General features: G+C 35.5%; 1 protein-coding gene across 8 annotated transcripts in view; it reads right to left on the bottom strand.

Annotated features, from left to right (window-relative positions):
* flncb (filamin C, gamma b (actin binding protein 280)) overlaps positions 1-16,071 on the bottom strand; it is an 80,891-nt gene that overhangs the window by 32,262 nt on the left and 32,558 nt on the right. For all 8 annotated transcript variants that reach the window (XM_053508739.1, XM_053508740.1, XM_053508741.1 and 5 more), the window contains exons 3-7: positions 6,380-6,477; positions 1,308-1,458; positions 1,068-1,186; positions 856-933; positions 108-270 (exon numbers count right to left, since the gene is read on the bottom strand). In XM_053508739.1, the coding sequence (XP_053364714.1) occupies positions 108-270; positions 856-933; positions 1,068-1,186; positions 1,308-1,458; positions 6,380-6,477 (609 nt within the window). The remainder of the gene's footprint in view (positions 1-107; positions 271-855; positions 934-1,067; positions 1,187-1,307; positions 1,459-6,379; positions 6,478-16,071) is intronic.

The raw sequence follows: 16,071 nt of genomic DNA, 5'->3' as shown, positions 1-16,071 counted from the left end.
TGTAAACCAACAAAGTACAACTCAGGATTATGGTAATGAATCAAACTACCCCGGCTTACTCCATGCTTTGTTGAATGTATTCTGTTGAAACTTAGTGACATGTCTACCTGCAGTATAGATGTCAAAGTAAGTGGCCTTATGGGCCACATTGCCGACTGGTTCCAAGCCCGGACCACGTGCCTGCACCTTGTTGGGGTCTCCCAGGGCTTTGGACACATTCACAAGGAAGGGGCTGTTGTTAATGTCCTGCCCAGCAAACAACACCTTCACCTGGATACAGAAGCATAAATATACATAAATGACAAACAACGTGTATTTAACATCATTGGCACTTGTGTTCCCAGGGGGAGCACAAGACACAGCAAGGTTATAATTCTGAAGTAATACTAGTGAGCCCCCGAAAAGAGTCTAGGATGCCAGTAGTTTTTTCTTAAAAAAGGAATTTAGAAACTTTTAAACAACAATAGAAATAACATATTTTCTACTATTGAATCTCAGACATAAATATCACATTATACATTTTATCGCCATATGAAATGAAGTCAAGTAGTTAATATAATTCATTTTTACAATCATTATACATATATAAGCTTAAATATCAGGGACAAGAAAACATTACTGTGGTTAAATAAAAAAAAAAAACTAAAAAACTAAATTGCGTTACAAAATTGTAATATAGCCTACCAAATTTACTAGAAAAAGAAAGAAAAAAAACTAAACAGACAGTCATGACGTAATTGCCATGGTAGAACAGTTAGCTCAGGATGACTGTATAACAGTTTCATGTAACCAATTGTCTCCTGTTTGAAACACATTGACACAAAGAAAATCAACAAAAAGACAGAAGTTGGGTACCTTATGAAGACCTTCCACTTTGGGCAAATAGGCCACAGAGTAGCTTCTGTTTTTGTCATTGTTGGGGATCACACGAGCCTGGAAGAAGTACAGATGACAGACCGAGGTTTATTTTTTGTGATCTTTGCCCTTTGATCATGACAATGAAGGATACAGTAAGCTGAAAGTTTTACAAATAACTCAAAGCCTCCAAATCAAACATGATGTCTGACCTCCTCTGTGTGACCCTCAGGATCCTCGACATACACCAGCACCTCACCAAGCCCCGCCTCCACGGTCTCCACTATAAACTCAGCTGGTTTTAACACCATGTTCCCTCTTGGCTCGATACCTAACAAAGAGAAAAGTATGAAATAATAATAATAATAATAATAATAATAATAATAATAAAAGTAAAATCTAAAATAAAAACAACAATGTTCGCTCTTGATTTAGAAAAGAGTGTCCCTCACCAGGACCATAGGCTTTGGCCCTCTTGGGGTGCAGGGTTTTAGAGCGCAGAGGAGCGCCAGGCTTCAGCTTGGCTTTAGGGAACTGAGACAGGTAAGTCATGACAGAGTGTTCATCCACATTGGGATCCACAATCTCCTCAGGAGCTATAACCTGTAAAGGGCAAATGTCAAAGGGGTTTACATTTTGGTAGGGGTAGCACAGGACAGTATCTAGTTATGATGCATATACAGTATTAGGTAAAAAAAAGTTTTACAGAAACAAGCAATGCTTGTAAGATCACAAGATCACATTTGAAATGTTCTTCCAAAATGAAGTGACAGAAAGCATTCACTCGGTCTTAAACAGAAACACATTTTTGTAGCATTTTTGTAAAAACCACAGCAATTTACTATGGGTGTTCAATTCAAACCGGGACTTTTGTTTCCACAAAATAACAGAACACAGAAAACTACACAGAAAATTTCTCTATATAATCCCCTGCTACACTAATGCACTTATCCCATCATTTCACTAGTGCTTGGATACCGTTAAGATTAAAAGTTTTCTTAGTATGCCTAAGACATGATCAGAGGTCAGAAGTGGCAATAACTCCCAGCTGAGTTCCGGTAAAGTGCAAGTGTTGTTCGTGAATGATTGTGTGTACAGTTCCCATCTCTTTCGCAAGTTTCATTACAGCACAAATCCCGGGTTTGACTTGAACGCAGAGCACAACTAGAAACAATGAGCCTATGATGGTTATTCTTTCATGAAAGCTTAAAGAAAAGAAGTCTTTTCAGTTCTTGCCCTTTTTTTCTGAACACAGATTTATGCTATGATTGAACCATGACTGCATTTCAGTGTGACGCCATGCACTGATTAAAATGCAATTTAACAAAATGAGAAATTACTTCTAATCAAATCAGCATATAACTTTAAAAAAAAACATTATTATTTTCGATGAAAAGATCAAGCACAATATGAATGATTTGCTGAAGGTATGGCATTTTTTCCTTTTGTGACCAAAAAAAAAATATATCATACTTAAACAGTACTGGCAAAGGTTTTAGGCACCATATTATATGATAAACATATATAACAAAATTGGTACATCATGTCTGCATATTTATGTACAAAATCATTCAGTATTTCCATATATAACTTTAAAATTAATATATATGCATGGCTTCAAAGAAAAAACATATAGTACAAGACAGACCAGTTTTTAGATGGAAACAAAACACCGATTTTGTACATAATAATGCAGGCATGATAAAATATATAACAAAATTGGTACAGCATATAATATGGTGCCTAAGACTTTTGCACAGTCTGGTATATAATTATACAGTACATTATACTTTTTCTTCACAGGACAATTGCTTCTCTATCACAAAATTTTGATCTCTACAATGGAAACATCAGAGTTCTGTCTGTAAAGGGCTGAGCTTCCAAATTGATTAGGACTTAGATATTATCATTTTAGAACGCATTGTAGCCCCATGCAATTCCTGGGAAAAAGATATGTGATGGTAAAAACTGAGATACTGTCTGAAAAACAACTTCAGTTATGGTGCATGTGGGGGCATGTAGATCGATAAGGAAATGGAAGTGAAAATGTGGAATTGAAGTACAGTACAGTAGCAGTCTGTAATGTAGAACCATCTTGACAAAAAATTGTATTTTATGGCTAACAGTTGAGTAGCACTAAATGGCACAAAAAAGTTTCCAAGGCGTTCTCTTTTACATGGAAAGAAACAAGGAATATCAATGCTGAACAACGTATTTCTTATTATTTAAAATGGCAAACATTTTTAAGGTAACTCAGGACGAGGAGTTTACATTCTCTAACCTGCTACGTGAGTTATTGTCAAGCTAGTCTGTTTATGCTATGACTCATTTCTATTACAATGTCATTAAACATTCTTTAATGGTATAATGCCAGGGAAATAAATAATTAATTTTCATTTGCGGTTTAGCTTGTTTTCTGAGTCACAGTGTCTCTTCTATCCACTCACACCTCTCTTTCACACCATGCTGTTTAAGTGGTTGCTTTATTTAACCCCTGACTGAAAGGATAAGGGCCGTCTGAAAATAGTGTCCCTAGGAATTTAGCACAGCTGCAGAGAGGCATGAGGAGAGAGAGAGAGCGAGAGAGAGAGAACATATCCGAATTACAACTTGTGTTAAAAGTTTTATATTAACAGACCAATGTAGCAAATTGGACATGGTTTTCTTTATTTACAGTACCAAGAGATGTTCTTTTTGAACGTGCCAGGAGCAGATGAATTAACATCTGGAAGACCTGAAGCATCCAATCTTATTTTCCTGAATTCTCTTGCTGAAAAAAGAACATTCCCACGGCATGATGCTGCCATAAATTGATTCATTATATGAACAGAATCAGCTAGGTGCTAATGAAACAGTGCCTTGTTTCTTCCAGAAAAGTTCACTCTGAGTTTCAGCACACTTGGACTCTTGCTTCTCACTGCTTGGGAGTCATGAACATGCACAATAAAGCTCTCACTGATGGAATGTTTAAGAGATGATCATGCTTTTTGACAGGTTCTCCAGAGAGATTGTTCTCTTTCAGAGCACTTTCAAAGAGATCTTCCTTTTCTTGGCCTTCAGAATCTTTGACATTTAACTGCATAAAGCTATTATCTCGCTCACTTTGACTAGGCTTTGGCTAGTCATTCTTCCTTTTAATGCTGATGGGGGACACTTTGTTTACCAGGGCATTTACAGCCTAGAAAGTTCCCTTTTCTTGATCTCCTCCTCAACCCAACCTTTCAAATATGCCGTGTTTAGTTCACTTGAATCAAACCCTGGTGTGTTTCCCAGCTCGGTTGAAATCATTTGCAGAGGTGAGTGTGTAGCATCACACCCAGGTGTGGACTAAAATAACCGGTCTGAGAGGATCTGAGCGAGGAAGTCCAACTTCGCTCAGTTGCAATCTGAAAGTGATTCGATTCTGATTCAACACGGCTTCATGAAGTGAAACAAACATGTGTTTTGAGTTGCAACATTTTTTTTGGTAGAGCTAAGAATCTAAACCATGAAGCTCGACCTCAGCCAAAGCACAGAGCTGCTGTGAATTTGGACTAATATACAAAAAATGAGAAAACATTTGTAAGCTACTCCATTTATATAATTAATAATTCTAGTCTTTTAATTAGTCTCTGTATTTCTTTTGCTTGAGTGATTATATGTGCACTTGGCCAAGGTGTACTATTCTCTTATGCCATATTTCTGACTAATGAATGAATAAGTTGTTCTGACCCAAATACCAGATTTTGTGTCACGGTGAACTGAAGTGCCAGAGTGCTCACAGAGGACAATTTCTATTACTTTATGCTTCATGGTGAGAAACACTATATGGGCAGGAGTTTGCAGGAACCTGATCATCACACCCATATGGTTCTTTCACAATCTGCTGTCACAAAGTTGGAAGCACAACTGTATAAAATGTCTCTGTATGCTGTAAGAATACTTTTTCCCTTTACTGGAACTAAGACACCACAACCTACTTTGGTATGACAGTGCAATGTTGGAATGGAAAAACTTGAGTGCCCTGCACAGAGCCCTACCCTCAACCCCACTGAATCTTGCGTGTACCCAAGGACCCATTCCCAACATTAGAACCTCACTAAATGCTGAATAAGCACAAATTCCACAGCCACAGTTCAAAATATAGTAAAAACCTTCCCAGAAGAGTGCAGGATATTATAACAGCAAATAAGATACTACATCTGGCATTAGCTGTAAGCTTCAACAAGTACATATCAGGTCTTCATTTGGGCAAAAGTGTGTCGTTCCTAATCATATCCAAACTAAATGCACCACATGTAACCTTTGTAAAGTTGTAGAAAACATCATCAGGATGAATAAGAAAGGAATAAAACAAGATGCTCCTGTGCTCAGTCTTAAACATAATACACTGCAAATTAATGCGATATTTCAGGGTTTGAAAACTTTGTTCACATTAGTACTTTGGGCAGTGGTGCGATCCAAAATACAACACAGCCAAAACTGTGGTTAAAACTCTAATAAAACTACATACACTTTCTCTGGATGCTACCAAAATGACCCAAGCATAAATCAAATTCAAATTATAGGATTGTTATGATGCAGGGATGTTTTATAAGCTGTGCAGAGAAATGGTGTAGATATTGGATTTTAGATCTTGAATATTTTTTCCTAAGCTACTATTCTTTTTACCCATTGCCCTTATTTTCCATGTTATATCTCTTACTCTCACTCACACATTCTCTTTACTGCTTATCCTGTTCAGGGTCACAGGAAGCCTGGAGCCTATACTAGTGGGGTACACCATGGATGGGGTGAAAATCCCAGCACAAGCATACACATTCATGCACTAGGAGCAATTTGGAAACACCAGTTAGCATGATCTGCATGTCTTTGGACTGTGGGATGAGAAACAGAGAACTGGAGGGAACACAGCAAGCATTGGGAGAACATGCACTCCATGCAAACAGACCGGAAGAGCTTTTAGAGTTTTTATTACATATTTTTTTACCTTTATTTTTATTATTATAGTTATTATTAGATTATTATATTATTTATTATTATATTATTTATTATTATTATTATTTTACACTCAAATGCACACAAATGAGAGCAGTGACTAATTAATCAAAAGCATTTAATAAGAGGAAAGAAACTCACAAACCCTAATTACATATTTACAGTATCATTACAATGTTTTACTTAATTGCAGACTCGGGTGCAATCACAGCATACTAATCCCTTCAGAAAGTACATGATGTCTCCCTTATGGGTTTCTGCTCTAAACTTTAAAAATGATGGTTGTGTTTTCCATCACAAATTAGCCTGCTTCCCTTTTCTTAGCTATTTAATAAGGCTACCCAGTACAGCCCATGAGAGTAATTGAGTCATGGCAAGATTGATGTTGGGCTTCAGGACAAGAGAAGAAGATACTTGATCAATTATAGACTGAATACAAACAGCCTAAAAGCACTATCTAAATTAACACTGCAAGTTAAAGTAAAGTTGCTCTTGTTTCTCTTTTCCAAGATCAAAGTATTCACAGAGAGAGAGACCTGCTGCCTACCTGAGGGACACCAAGCCAGTCGTCAGCCTGCTGCATGGCCTCCCTGGCGTTCTCCACGGGCTGATTGGGGTCCCACATCTCCCAGTCAGGACACAGACCTTGTCAAAACATAACAGGCACAGAAGGATAGAGAGAAAGGGAGAGAGAACGTTAATTACAATAGACAGACACCATACCCATAAGTCCACAACCCAGCCTCTGTGATTGCAACGATCATAACAAACAATGTAACACATCTGTGTATGGTCAGCGTGGATCTTAATATGCTTCAATGAAAATAGATAAGCAATTTGCACTGTAGTGCCATATTCTAATAGTGTACAGGATGAACAGGCATCAAGTTTTCCACCTGGCATCAGACTGAAAGCTAACAATCTGGGGACAGCTCGATAGTTAAAGCACTCACAGAGATGGTTGAAATATTTGGGGAAGTATTTTGAATAAAAAAGGGCAATGTCAGTGTACTAGTATTCTATAGTTTGTAATATTTTTATCCCCTTATTTGTACAGTTTCTTTTACTAGTTAATTTTTTTTTCTTTAGTATTTTTCTTTATCCATATTTATTTCTTATGTATAAGTTTGTTTGTTTTTAAGGTCACCGGCGGTCTTATAAGCATTTCACTGCATATCATACTGTGTATGAATATGAATTTGAATTTGAATTTACTAGTATTTTTTTTGTCTGCATTGCACCAAGAAAAATAAAGTTTAACCTGGATAAAATCCCTCGCAATCTAAGCAAGCAAACAGCTTGTACACTTCTGTATTAAATTGTACATTTAATATGTCTTTCAGTGTAACCCATCATTTACTTACTGTACTTAGGTACGCTACATTTCTTACAAGGATTAGCATGTATTAAAGGACAAAACTAGGCCTAGTATTGGTATTCGTATTATAGCAGTACAAGTAGTAGTTATAGCAGCAACTTAAGGATGGAACTCACCAGCAATCATTTTATTTTGTGACGTTATTATCATGATACCTAGAGGCTAAATCCTTTTATATTGCTATTATTTTAGTTTTACAATTTGAGAAATATCCTGAATTTGTTGTTTTAGATTTTATAACAAATTTAAACACATTTTGAAAATAAATTACTACACAAACTGTTGTACTGTGGGAACTGTTCAGTATGTCCCACCAAAGCAACATGTTACCACCTCAAATGCATAAAAATGTGAATAAAAAAATTATTAAAAATATTTTTTTTAGTCTGTGGTGTTGAAGTGAGTTGATGTATGAATTGCCACACAAAAGAATTGTGATAAAAATCGAAAAGTATTGTGGTAGAAATAGTAGCAGTAGTTGTGATAATAGTAATAGTAAAAGGATTAGTAGTAAAGCAGAATGGATTTGTAGTATTACATAGCAATAGCAGTAGTAACAGCAGTAATAGAAGTAATAACAAAAAGATTAGTAGATTAAGTATTAGTAATAGCAGTAGTATTAGTAGTGATAATAGTAATAGAAAAACAAATTAGCAGTATTAATAGTAGTAATAGCAGTGTTTAGTAATAGTGGGGTCATTCTAGAATTGCGGGTACATTTTGTGTCTCCGAGAGAAACCTTTTATTATTTTTCAAAAACAAAAAATTTATTGAAAGAGTTTTGAAAAATTACACAAATTATATCAAGCTATCACTAAAAATAATGTTTATATGTGTATTTAGGAACATTTTGTCATGAAAATATTCAATTAAAGACTCCCTCTATACCTATTTTTGACTGTCTATGCCTCCTGAATCATACATTCAGCTTTAATTATCATAAAATAATTATGTCTAATTTTAATATTTTTTGTGTTTACTCTACTAATTTATGTAAGCAGTTGCATAAAACATCTATTTTTTTGTATTATTTGTAATTTTAGTAATTAAAAAATACATTTTGTGTCTGTCCCTTTGTTTTGGTCAACTCTGTTAACTCTGTTATAAAAAGGCACAACAATCTTTAAAGCACTGATTAAAAAAGCATGTGACTTGCTCCAAGTGATGTCACTTCCTCTGGCGGGAAAATCTGGAAGGCACTGAGGTATGTCATTATTCCTCTCTCATTAATTTGTACAAAATGTGTAGGATACACCAATAGTACAGTAGATTAATTATTTGTCAAATCTGTTATTGTGATATTTCAGTGAATCTCTCATTTACTTTTTTAAAAACAATAATATGATGAAAATACATAAATGTCTGTTTTATACATGCCATGTGGTATCTGGTTTGAGGTTAGCATCTTGAGCTAAAGCACAAAATGGTGGAAAATGTCAACTCTGTTGTTGTCAACTCTGTTAGTGGTTGACAGATTTTTCTGTTCGTACTTTGATTTTCAGAATAATTTCTAAAAATCGTACATGTTTAAGATCAGCAAATATTGAAAATATTAAATTTGAAGTGTGTTCTATAAAAATAAAAAAGTTTAACATAAAAAGAAAATACTATTTTTTGTCTTCTTTTTCTATTTGAAATGTACCCGCAATTCTAGAATGACCCAGTGGCATTAATAGGAGCATTAATAGGTTAATTATAACAATTATTTATTTGTCACATATACTTTACAGCGCAGAGAATCTTTTCTTCAAATATGCCAGCTTGTTAGAAAGGTTGGAGACAGAGCGGAGAGCCGGCTATGTTACAGCACTCCAAGAACACAGATTAAGAGCCTTGCTCTGCATGGGCAGCTTGGCGTTGCTGTAGATTAAACCACCAACTTCTCTGTATGTAAACCTAGAATACACAAACTTAAACCTCCAGCTCTTTTCACGCGTCCGATTTGTGAATAAACCCAGGCGGTCTAAATACCAGATAACTTCCTTGAGGTTAAATATTAGCTACCCTTATGAGTGATGAAATTATCAGACGCTGGATAACGATCTGGCAGGGTGCGAGGGAAGGTTTCGTTCGAATGTAAGTAAAGATGAAAAAACCACAAGACTTGACTGTCGCTGCCAGACATGTATATCAGGACCAGGTTCAGGTTGTTTAATCCTTTGGAACAGCAAGTACTGAGCTCTAAACTCACACAGGCCTGTAATTAGCTCACACTGTCCAACTCGGGCTGCCAAAAGTGATAAAGCAAAAGCTTTTTCATCCTGGTTTAAAGGCCCAGAGTAGCATTTAGACCCAAAATGGCCATGTAAGCACTGAGGTAACTTCTGAGACCAAATAAAGGCTTGAGAAAAAAAACACAGCAAGGTAAAGTACGGTGATGCTACACATGCAATAAATACACCCACAAGACCACTTGCCCTGAAGCAGTATATAAATACACAACAAGACAAACAGTAACGTTCTCAGGGAGTTTGCAGAGAATTGTCAAAAGGATGCACATGGTTTTATTAAATTGTGTTTGGGTTGTCGCTTCAGACAATCTCCATGTCGCTACAGTATAAATTAGAAAGTCATTATTTCCCTCTTCCATACACACACACACACACACCTGTGTTCCATCACCCTACACCCATCCAAAATAAAATAAAATAGCTCACTGTGCACAATCTCTGTCCCTAGCAATGCTAATTTTACAGAGCACTAGTGAACCCTTAGTGTGGGCTTTTCTCTAATATTTATGCTCATACAGCCAGTTAACACTATGTTTATTGATAAATACAAAATACTGTAACAGGCAAGATTAAAAACTGTGATTTTCCTCTAAGCATATTTGCTGCCTAAATATGCAGCAGTATGTGCCAAATGCTGTTTTCCAGGTGGAATTATGCCATTTTTACAAAATGTTTAACATATGCAGAAATGAGCGGTCTTTGAGACTTGAATGAGATTTTAGTTGCTTTCTCAATCTTGTTAAATGTGTCTCAAATATGGCTCATTTACTGTAAAAGGAATTCAAATGCTACCCGTGGGTGGTTTAGCATGTGCATTAGCATGTCTAGGTAACTAACACTAGTGTAAGGTTGAAAGTTTTTTTTATGGTAAAAAAGTCAGCTGGTTACAGTATTATTATTATTATTATTATTATTATTAGGTTTTTTTAATAGTAAGTTAATGTTACTGCATGATCAGTTTTTAAAGACCCGTAGTTTTATTATAGAGTATTCAGTGTTTACCAGTAGTTACCAGAACATGTAACTTTAGGGACATCAGTTAATTATATTCTATAAATTAAGAACAATATGTTTTTGTGAAAAGACTATCTTGGTAATTATATACATTCTACTTTAACTGGGTTCTTTTCAGAAGCATGCCACCTCAGAAGACTAAGAATGCAGGAGAATGTTCCGGAGTCTCCATCAGCACCACATCATCAGTCAGGTCATCACCAGCCCAAGAGCAAGCTCAAGCCCATCTCTCAACCCTCAGAAAGTTGGGAATGGAGTAGCTGAATGGTGTTTAGGTAAATCTCAAAGGTGTTAATATATATTTTTTGTTCCATTAGATACTAAGCAACTCCAGGAGTTGCAGACTTTGGACAAACTTGTTGGACATCCACCACAAGAGATAACCGATGTATAAATCATCGTATTAATCCATATATCGTAACTCCTGTATAAATCATATTTTAAGTTGAGCAGTGTGAGACTTTTTTATCTTTATCAAGTTTTATGACATTTTGTATCATTTATTGTCTTGATTTGCCAGATTTTGCTGGTGTCTGTTATATTGTGTAAATTGTAAATTTATTTCACTGTATGCTGTTAACTGAAGATTTTTTATATGTTCAATAAAACCATAATATTTCTCATTTGTTTCATGCATCTCATTATGGTCTTATATATGGCTCATTTGCTTCTCCTTCAAATGCAGTTTTGTTTTTTATGTGCATCTTAGATTTTTCAAATGTTTCTCAAAAGTACATCTCACTTTGTGTCTCAGTTATGTCTCTTTGTTTCTCCTAAGTAGGGTTTAGGAGAAATAGAAAAGACAAATTTTAGCTTATAATGAGACAGCCCAATTTAGTCTCATGAGACAAGAAAAAGCTCATTCTGAGCAACAAAATTTTGCTGATATTCAAAAGCGGAATAAATGAAAATATAAAGTAAATCTTCGTAAGTTTCTTAGGACTGTCCGACTCCTCTATTTATTTTTCTCACCTTTTAGCTATATAGAGCCGGTTAAGATTTGTACAGTAATTATTTTTACCCTGTTAACTACACTAACCGTTGGTAGCTAATTAAAAGTTGCTAGTTCAATGCCAGCTCTGCCAGTTTCAGAAGGATATGTGTCCCATTATACAGAACAAAATAATTGGTTAAAAACACAAACAAATCATAATCTTTATGGTAAATAAATGGTGTTTGTGGACCTGTTGTATAAAAGTTATATTACATTCAAGGATGAGCTGCTGCTCTATGGATGCGCTACAGCTGTGCTGATATTCAGTACAACATCACTCCCTGTCCTGTGATATTGTTTAAGTAACTTTAAAGAAATAAAAAGTGTCATTTTTTAATAAATAAATACATTCTAAATCTTGGCAAATTTCTGTTGCATTAGTAAGCTAACAAACTTAAAGACATGCTGTTACGGGAAAATAATCAACTCTTTCACTGGCACTACACTAGAAACAGAAACTCCTCAGTCCCGGCTTGATTCCATCCCTTCATTGAGTATTGTTCCTACTACAGCATACACTGTCTGTTTCATACCATATTTAAAAAACTTGGCATTTGATTTATATAACGATCCTGTTAGCAAAAGCATTTCAACATTTAAGTTCAAGTTTATAGCAGTGAATAAGTTAAATTTTTTATTCCTTCATTTTATTTTTCCACTCATGATTTCTCTGATTTCTCAGATCAAAGCTTTTACTCAAGCCAGATCTTTGCTGTTATGAGTCTGAACAAAAAAAACATTCGACTCATGCTTAGGGCGAGTCGTAAGATGCTTTCCCTGGATGAGGAAAGCAGATGTGTGGCAGCTGTGTTCAGACACCCAGACTGGCGTCTTACGAAATATATTTCCTAAATGCTACAACCTACAAAGCTGGAACAGTGTGTGTGTGGGTGTGTGCATACGGTACAATGTGCTTCACATGATCAGAGCCTTAAAGTAACTACATTACTAACTCAGGTATGCAACTGAGTCATTTTGAATGTGTGTCTGCTCGTAACAGTGAGGGGCCAATTACGATGCATCTAACAGGGTCATGGATTTTGCTCACAGGGCGACATTTTTCAAAATTCATGACAAGTTGTTTCACAAACAAAAAGGACAAATGGTTATCATTTTGACAGAGATAGATTAGACTGTTTTAATTGATTACCATGATTTAAGTGCCATTTGTGTCCCAGTGATAATACAGTCACAAAGATGTAAAGTATGTAAAGTAATGTTAAAATATGTTGGGTTTTTTCTTCCATTAATATATAAACCCATTTAAATAGTTTTCTACTACTGATTCACTAGAGCTAAACAAATGTAGAGCTATGAAACTGTTAGAATATTTTTCGAGACAGGAGGATGCATCATTCAATCTGTGTGATGATTACGAAAATGAAAAAAAAGTCTCATTCTACAGTCTTTATCAATGACATGGTGATATTTGTTACTGTTTAACATTTTGAAAGTCAACATGCTATTCAAATTATAAATAAATTGAAAATAAAATGTTCTTTTAGAAATATCTACTTTAAGTAAACCATTACAATATGTCCTTAATGTCTTAATGAAAGAAGCCTGGAAGCTAGTTAACCACTTTTGGGGTATTTGATGATTCGGAACAAAAAAACATATTCCTTATAACCAGTGCAAAACGCAGCTGTTTCAGCAAAAACAAGTAAAAGATAGATTGATTTCATTTTTTAAAAATAATTAAATAAATAAATAAATATAAAAAAGGCTTTGAAATAAAAGTTTAAAGGACAACCCAGCCCCAATTCATGGAACCACACAGTTGTACGCTCTCTACAGCACAACCTCTAGAGACTAGAAACTAGAATCAAGGCTGTAATTAACCAAAGCTGTTTTCCCAAAGCATGATTTTCCCAGAGCTGGACTCCTGCATGGCTGCCATTCAGAAAATCATTGTGTTAAGACAACATATCTAGTGTATACAGCACAAAACATGGACCCCTAAGCAATGGAAAAAAAAATGTAGCGTAAACATAATTCCAAGAAGGATTAAAGATGGCTTTTATACACGAGGGCTATTGCCAGTTGTCAAGCATGGTGTGATCCCAAGGACCCCCGTAAAGGGCCCCACTAGCAACAGCCCTGGTATGAGCCACCATCTTGTATGAGTCAATAAGTTATGTTGGAGTTTGGGGGAGGACACTGGAGCTTTCTGTTCCTGCTTGGATGAACTAATTTCCTCCATAATTAGGAAAAACCCTACAAACCTTACAAAAAGCCACCTGCCTGAAACTAAATACCTTCTAATATCAGTTTTTCTAATTACTACACGAACAGCCTGTTTTTGCACCAAGGAGGGATGTAGTCATTGATCTCGTAAGCTTTGTGGGTTATTCTGAGAGAATGTTTTCCCTGGTGTCCCAGCCAGATAAACCTTGGGCTTTTTATTTAAATGTATTAACAGTATTAACGCTTATTTAACAATATATATATATAAGTCAAAGCATCCCTCATGTGTATGGACCATGTATGGCTACTCTATACCTGAACCTACTTTTAATCATAATATAATTATCAAGCAATAACGCTTACTGTTGGTCTAAAACACATTTGTACTAACGAGTTACTTTCTTCAAAGGTCTATTACAAGGGTTGTTCAAGTCAAACTGACACTTGTAATGAAATTGAAATAAAAGCATAAAACTGATAAATATTAACAAAAGTATTCAAGCACAGACTCTTTCGTGCTTGATGAGGTGATAAGAATCCTGAATGGTGCAAACCATTTGAGCCATCTTGAGTAGCTCGACCCTTAAACTTGTGAAAGAGCCGCAACTGTATGTAAAAACTGTACGTACAATCATTAATAACCATTAGATGTACTGTACATTACAGAAACTCAGGTGGGAGTTATTGCTACAACCCCAGTACAATCTTGATCTTGGTCTAAGCCATTTTCACATGTTCGGTCCATTAAATAAGTTCCTGGGAGGCCAGCGTTTCAGAGGTGAAGCAGGAAGTCTCATCATGGCTCTGTTGTACTGTGAAAAAAAATTCTACTTTGACGATATCCAAGCATTAGTGAAATTTCTGTAGCAAAAGATTATGTAAAGAAATAAAGGTAGTTTTTCACTCTCATAACTGTGCTCTGTTATTCTGCAAAATCAAAAGTCCCAGTTTGACTTGAACAACTCTCATATTTTAATTTTTAAATTTACCTCGAATATTTTTCACGGGAAACATTTCAATATTCAGTCAAACCTGTTTACAGCCCATACAGGTGTCACTGGTTTCTAATAAATTTTTCTATCTTTTATAATCAGGTGTGCTTTACCCAAGACCTGCCCTCTTACTCAGTGTTCAGGTTAAACCTGTTTAATTCAATATAAATCATCTTACAAAGTCGTTAGCTTGCCAGAGACACCCTGAAGAAACAGGAAATTAATTTTGGTAGGCCATTAAACATTCCTCCGATTTCATTTACAGTAATCCAGACATTTGTTTAACACATTCATAAGAATCTGTGTAATACACTCTAATTGGTCTGCACACTGGCACTTAAAACATACCTAGCATTCAGGCAATCATGATTTTATTAACAGAAAATGTTAAAGGGAGGCCTGAAAAAAAAGTTAATTTGTTGAACTTACTTATTGTTGAAATAGACTAATTTGGTGTAAAAGAACTTACATATGAGCAGCTGAAGGTTTGCTCAAAGACCCAACCTCGGCAGTTTGGTGGTGCTCATATATAAAACTCAACTAAGCTTCGAAACAGTAGACAAAAAGCTTAACCAGTGAGTCACCACTGTCCCATTTTACATTTTACAAGTACTAACCAAATAGTAAACAGGAAAAATGACAGACAATGGGACCATGTTGTATTTAAAAAGTAAAAGTTACTTAAACAAAATTATGTCAAAGTAACATTGATTACATGATGGTGGGATAACCAATGCGCTTCACACAATGTTGCGAAAACAAATTAATGGCAAAATGATGGCCTGAGCATGGGACTCAAGCTGTAGTAAGTGTGGTAGGAGTGCTGCATTTTAAACACTGGGCACAAGTAAACATGCTGGCAAAGCTTTTATTTACACATGCATGACAACAATCGCCCCAAAACTGAATAGTAGACAAAAGAATGACCTAACTCATGGTAAAATTTGCGAAAGATAAATGCACACGTAGGCAGGAAGCTGTTGTACTCATACCAATCTCTGATCAGAATGCTAAACTTAAGGAACCATGGATGTGTTCAGACATTGTGTGAATGGATGTTAAATAAAACACACCAAATAAAAGGTTCAAATTTTGTAGTTTTGATGTTGCATTTGCAGCATTCTGTTTTGTCATTCATTTATTCAATGTTATCTCAATGTCATTTCATCTAGGGTTAGTTTTAATTGGACAATTTTATTAATTCATAATTAATTTATTTTCAGACCTCCCTTTACATTTTAAAGGCATAAAAAGTTCTGATGATGCACATAGTCGCACGCAGACCAATTCAGTGCATTGGACAGCTTGAAAAATGTGTTTGCATTACTGTAAATTACTGTAAATGTGATGAGATGAAGCTAAACATCACACCAACATCATCCGAGGTTAGGGTTCTGGCTGGATTGTGTCAAAGTCCATCTTGCAATTTCTGTAATTCTTACA

Source organism: Clarias gariepinus, chromosome 12 (genome assembly GCF_024256425.1).
Source record: "Clarias gariepinus isolate MV-2021 ecotype Netherlands chromosome 12, CGAR_prim_01v2, whole genome shotgun sequence".
Taxonomy (NCBI): Eukaryota; Metazoa; Chordata; class Actinopteri; order Siluriformes; family Clariidae; genus Clarias; species Clarias gariepinus.
The sequence above is the reverse complement of the archived record's forward strand: the minus strand, read 5'-3'. Positions and strand labels throughout refer to the sequence as shown.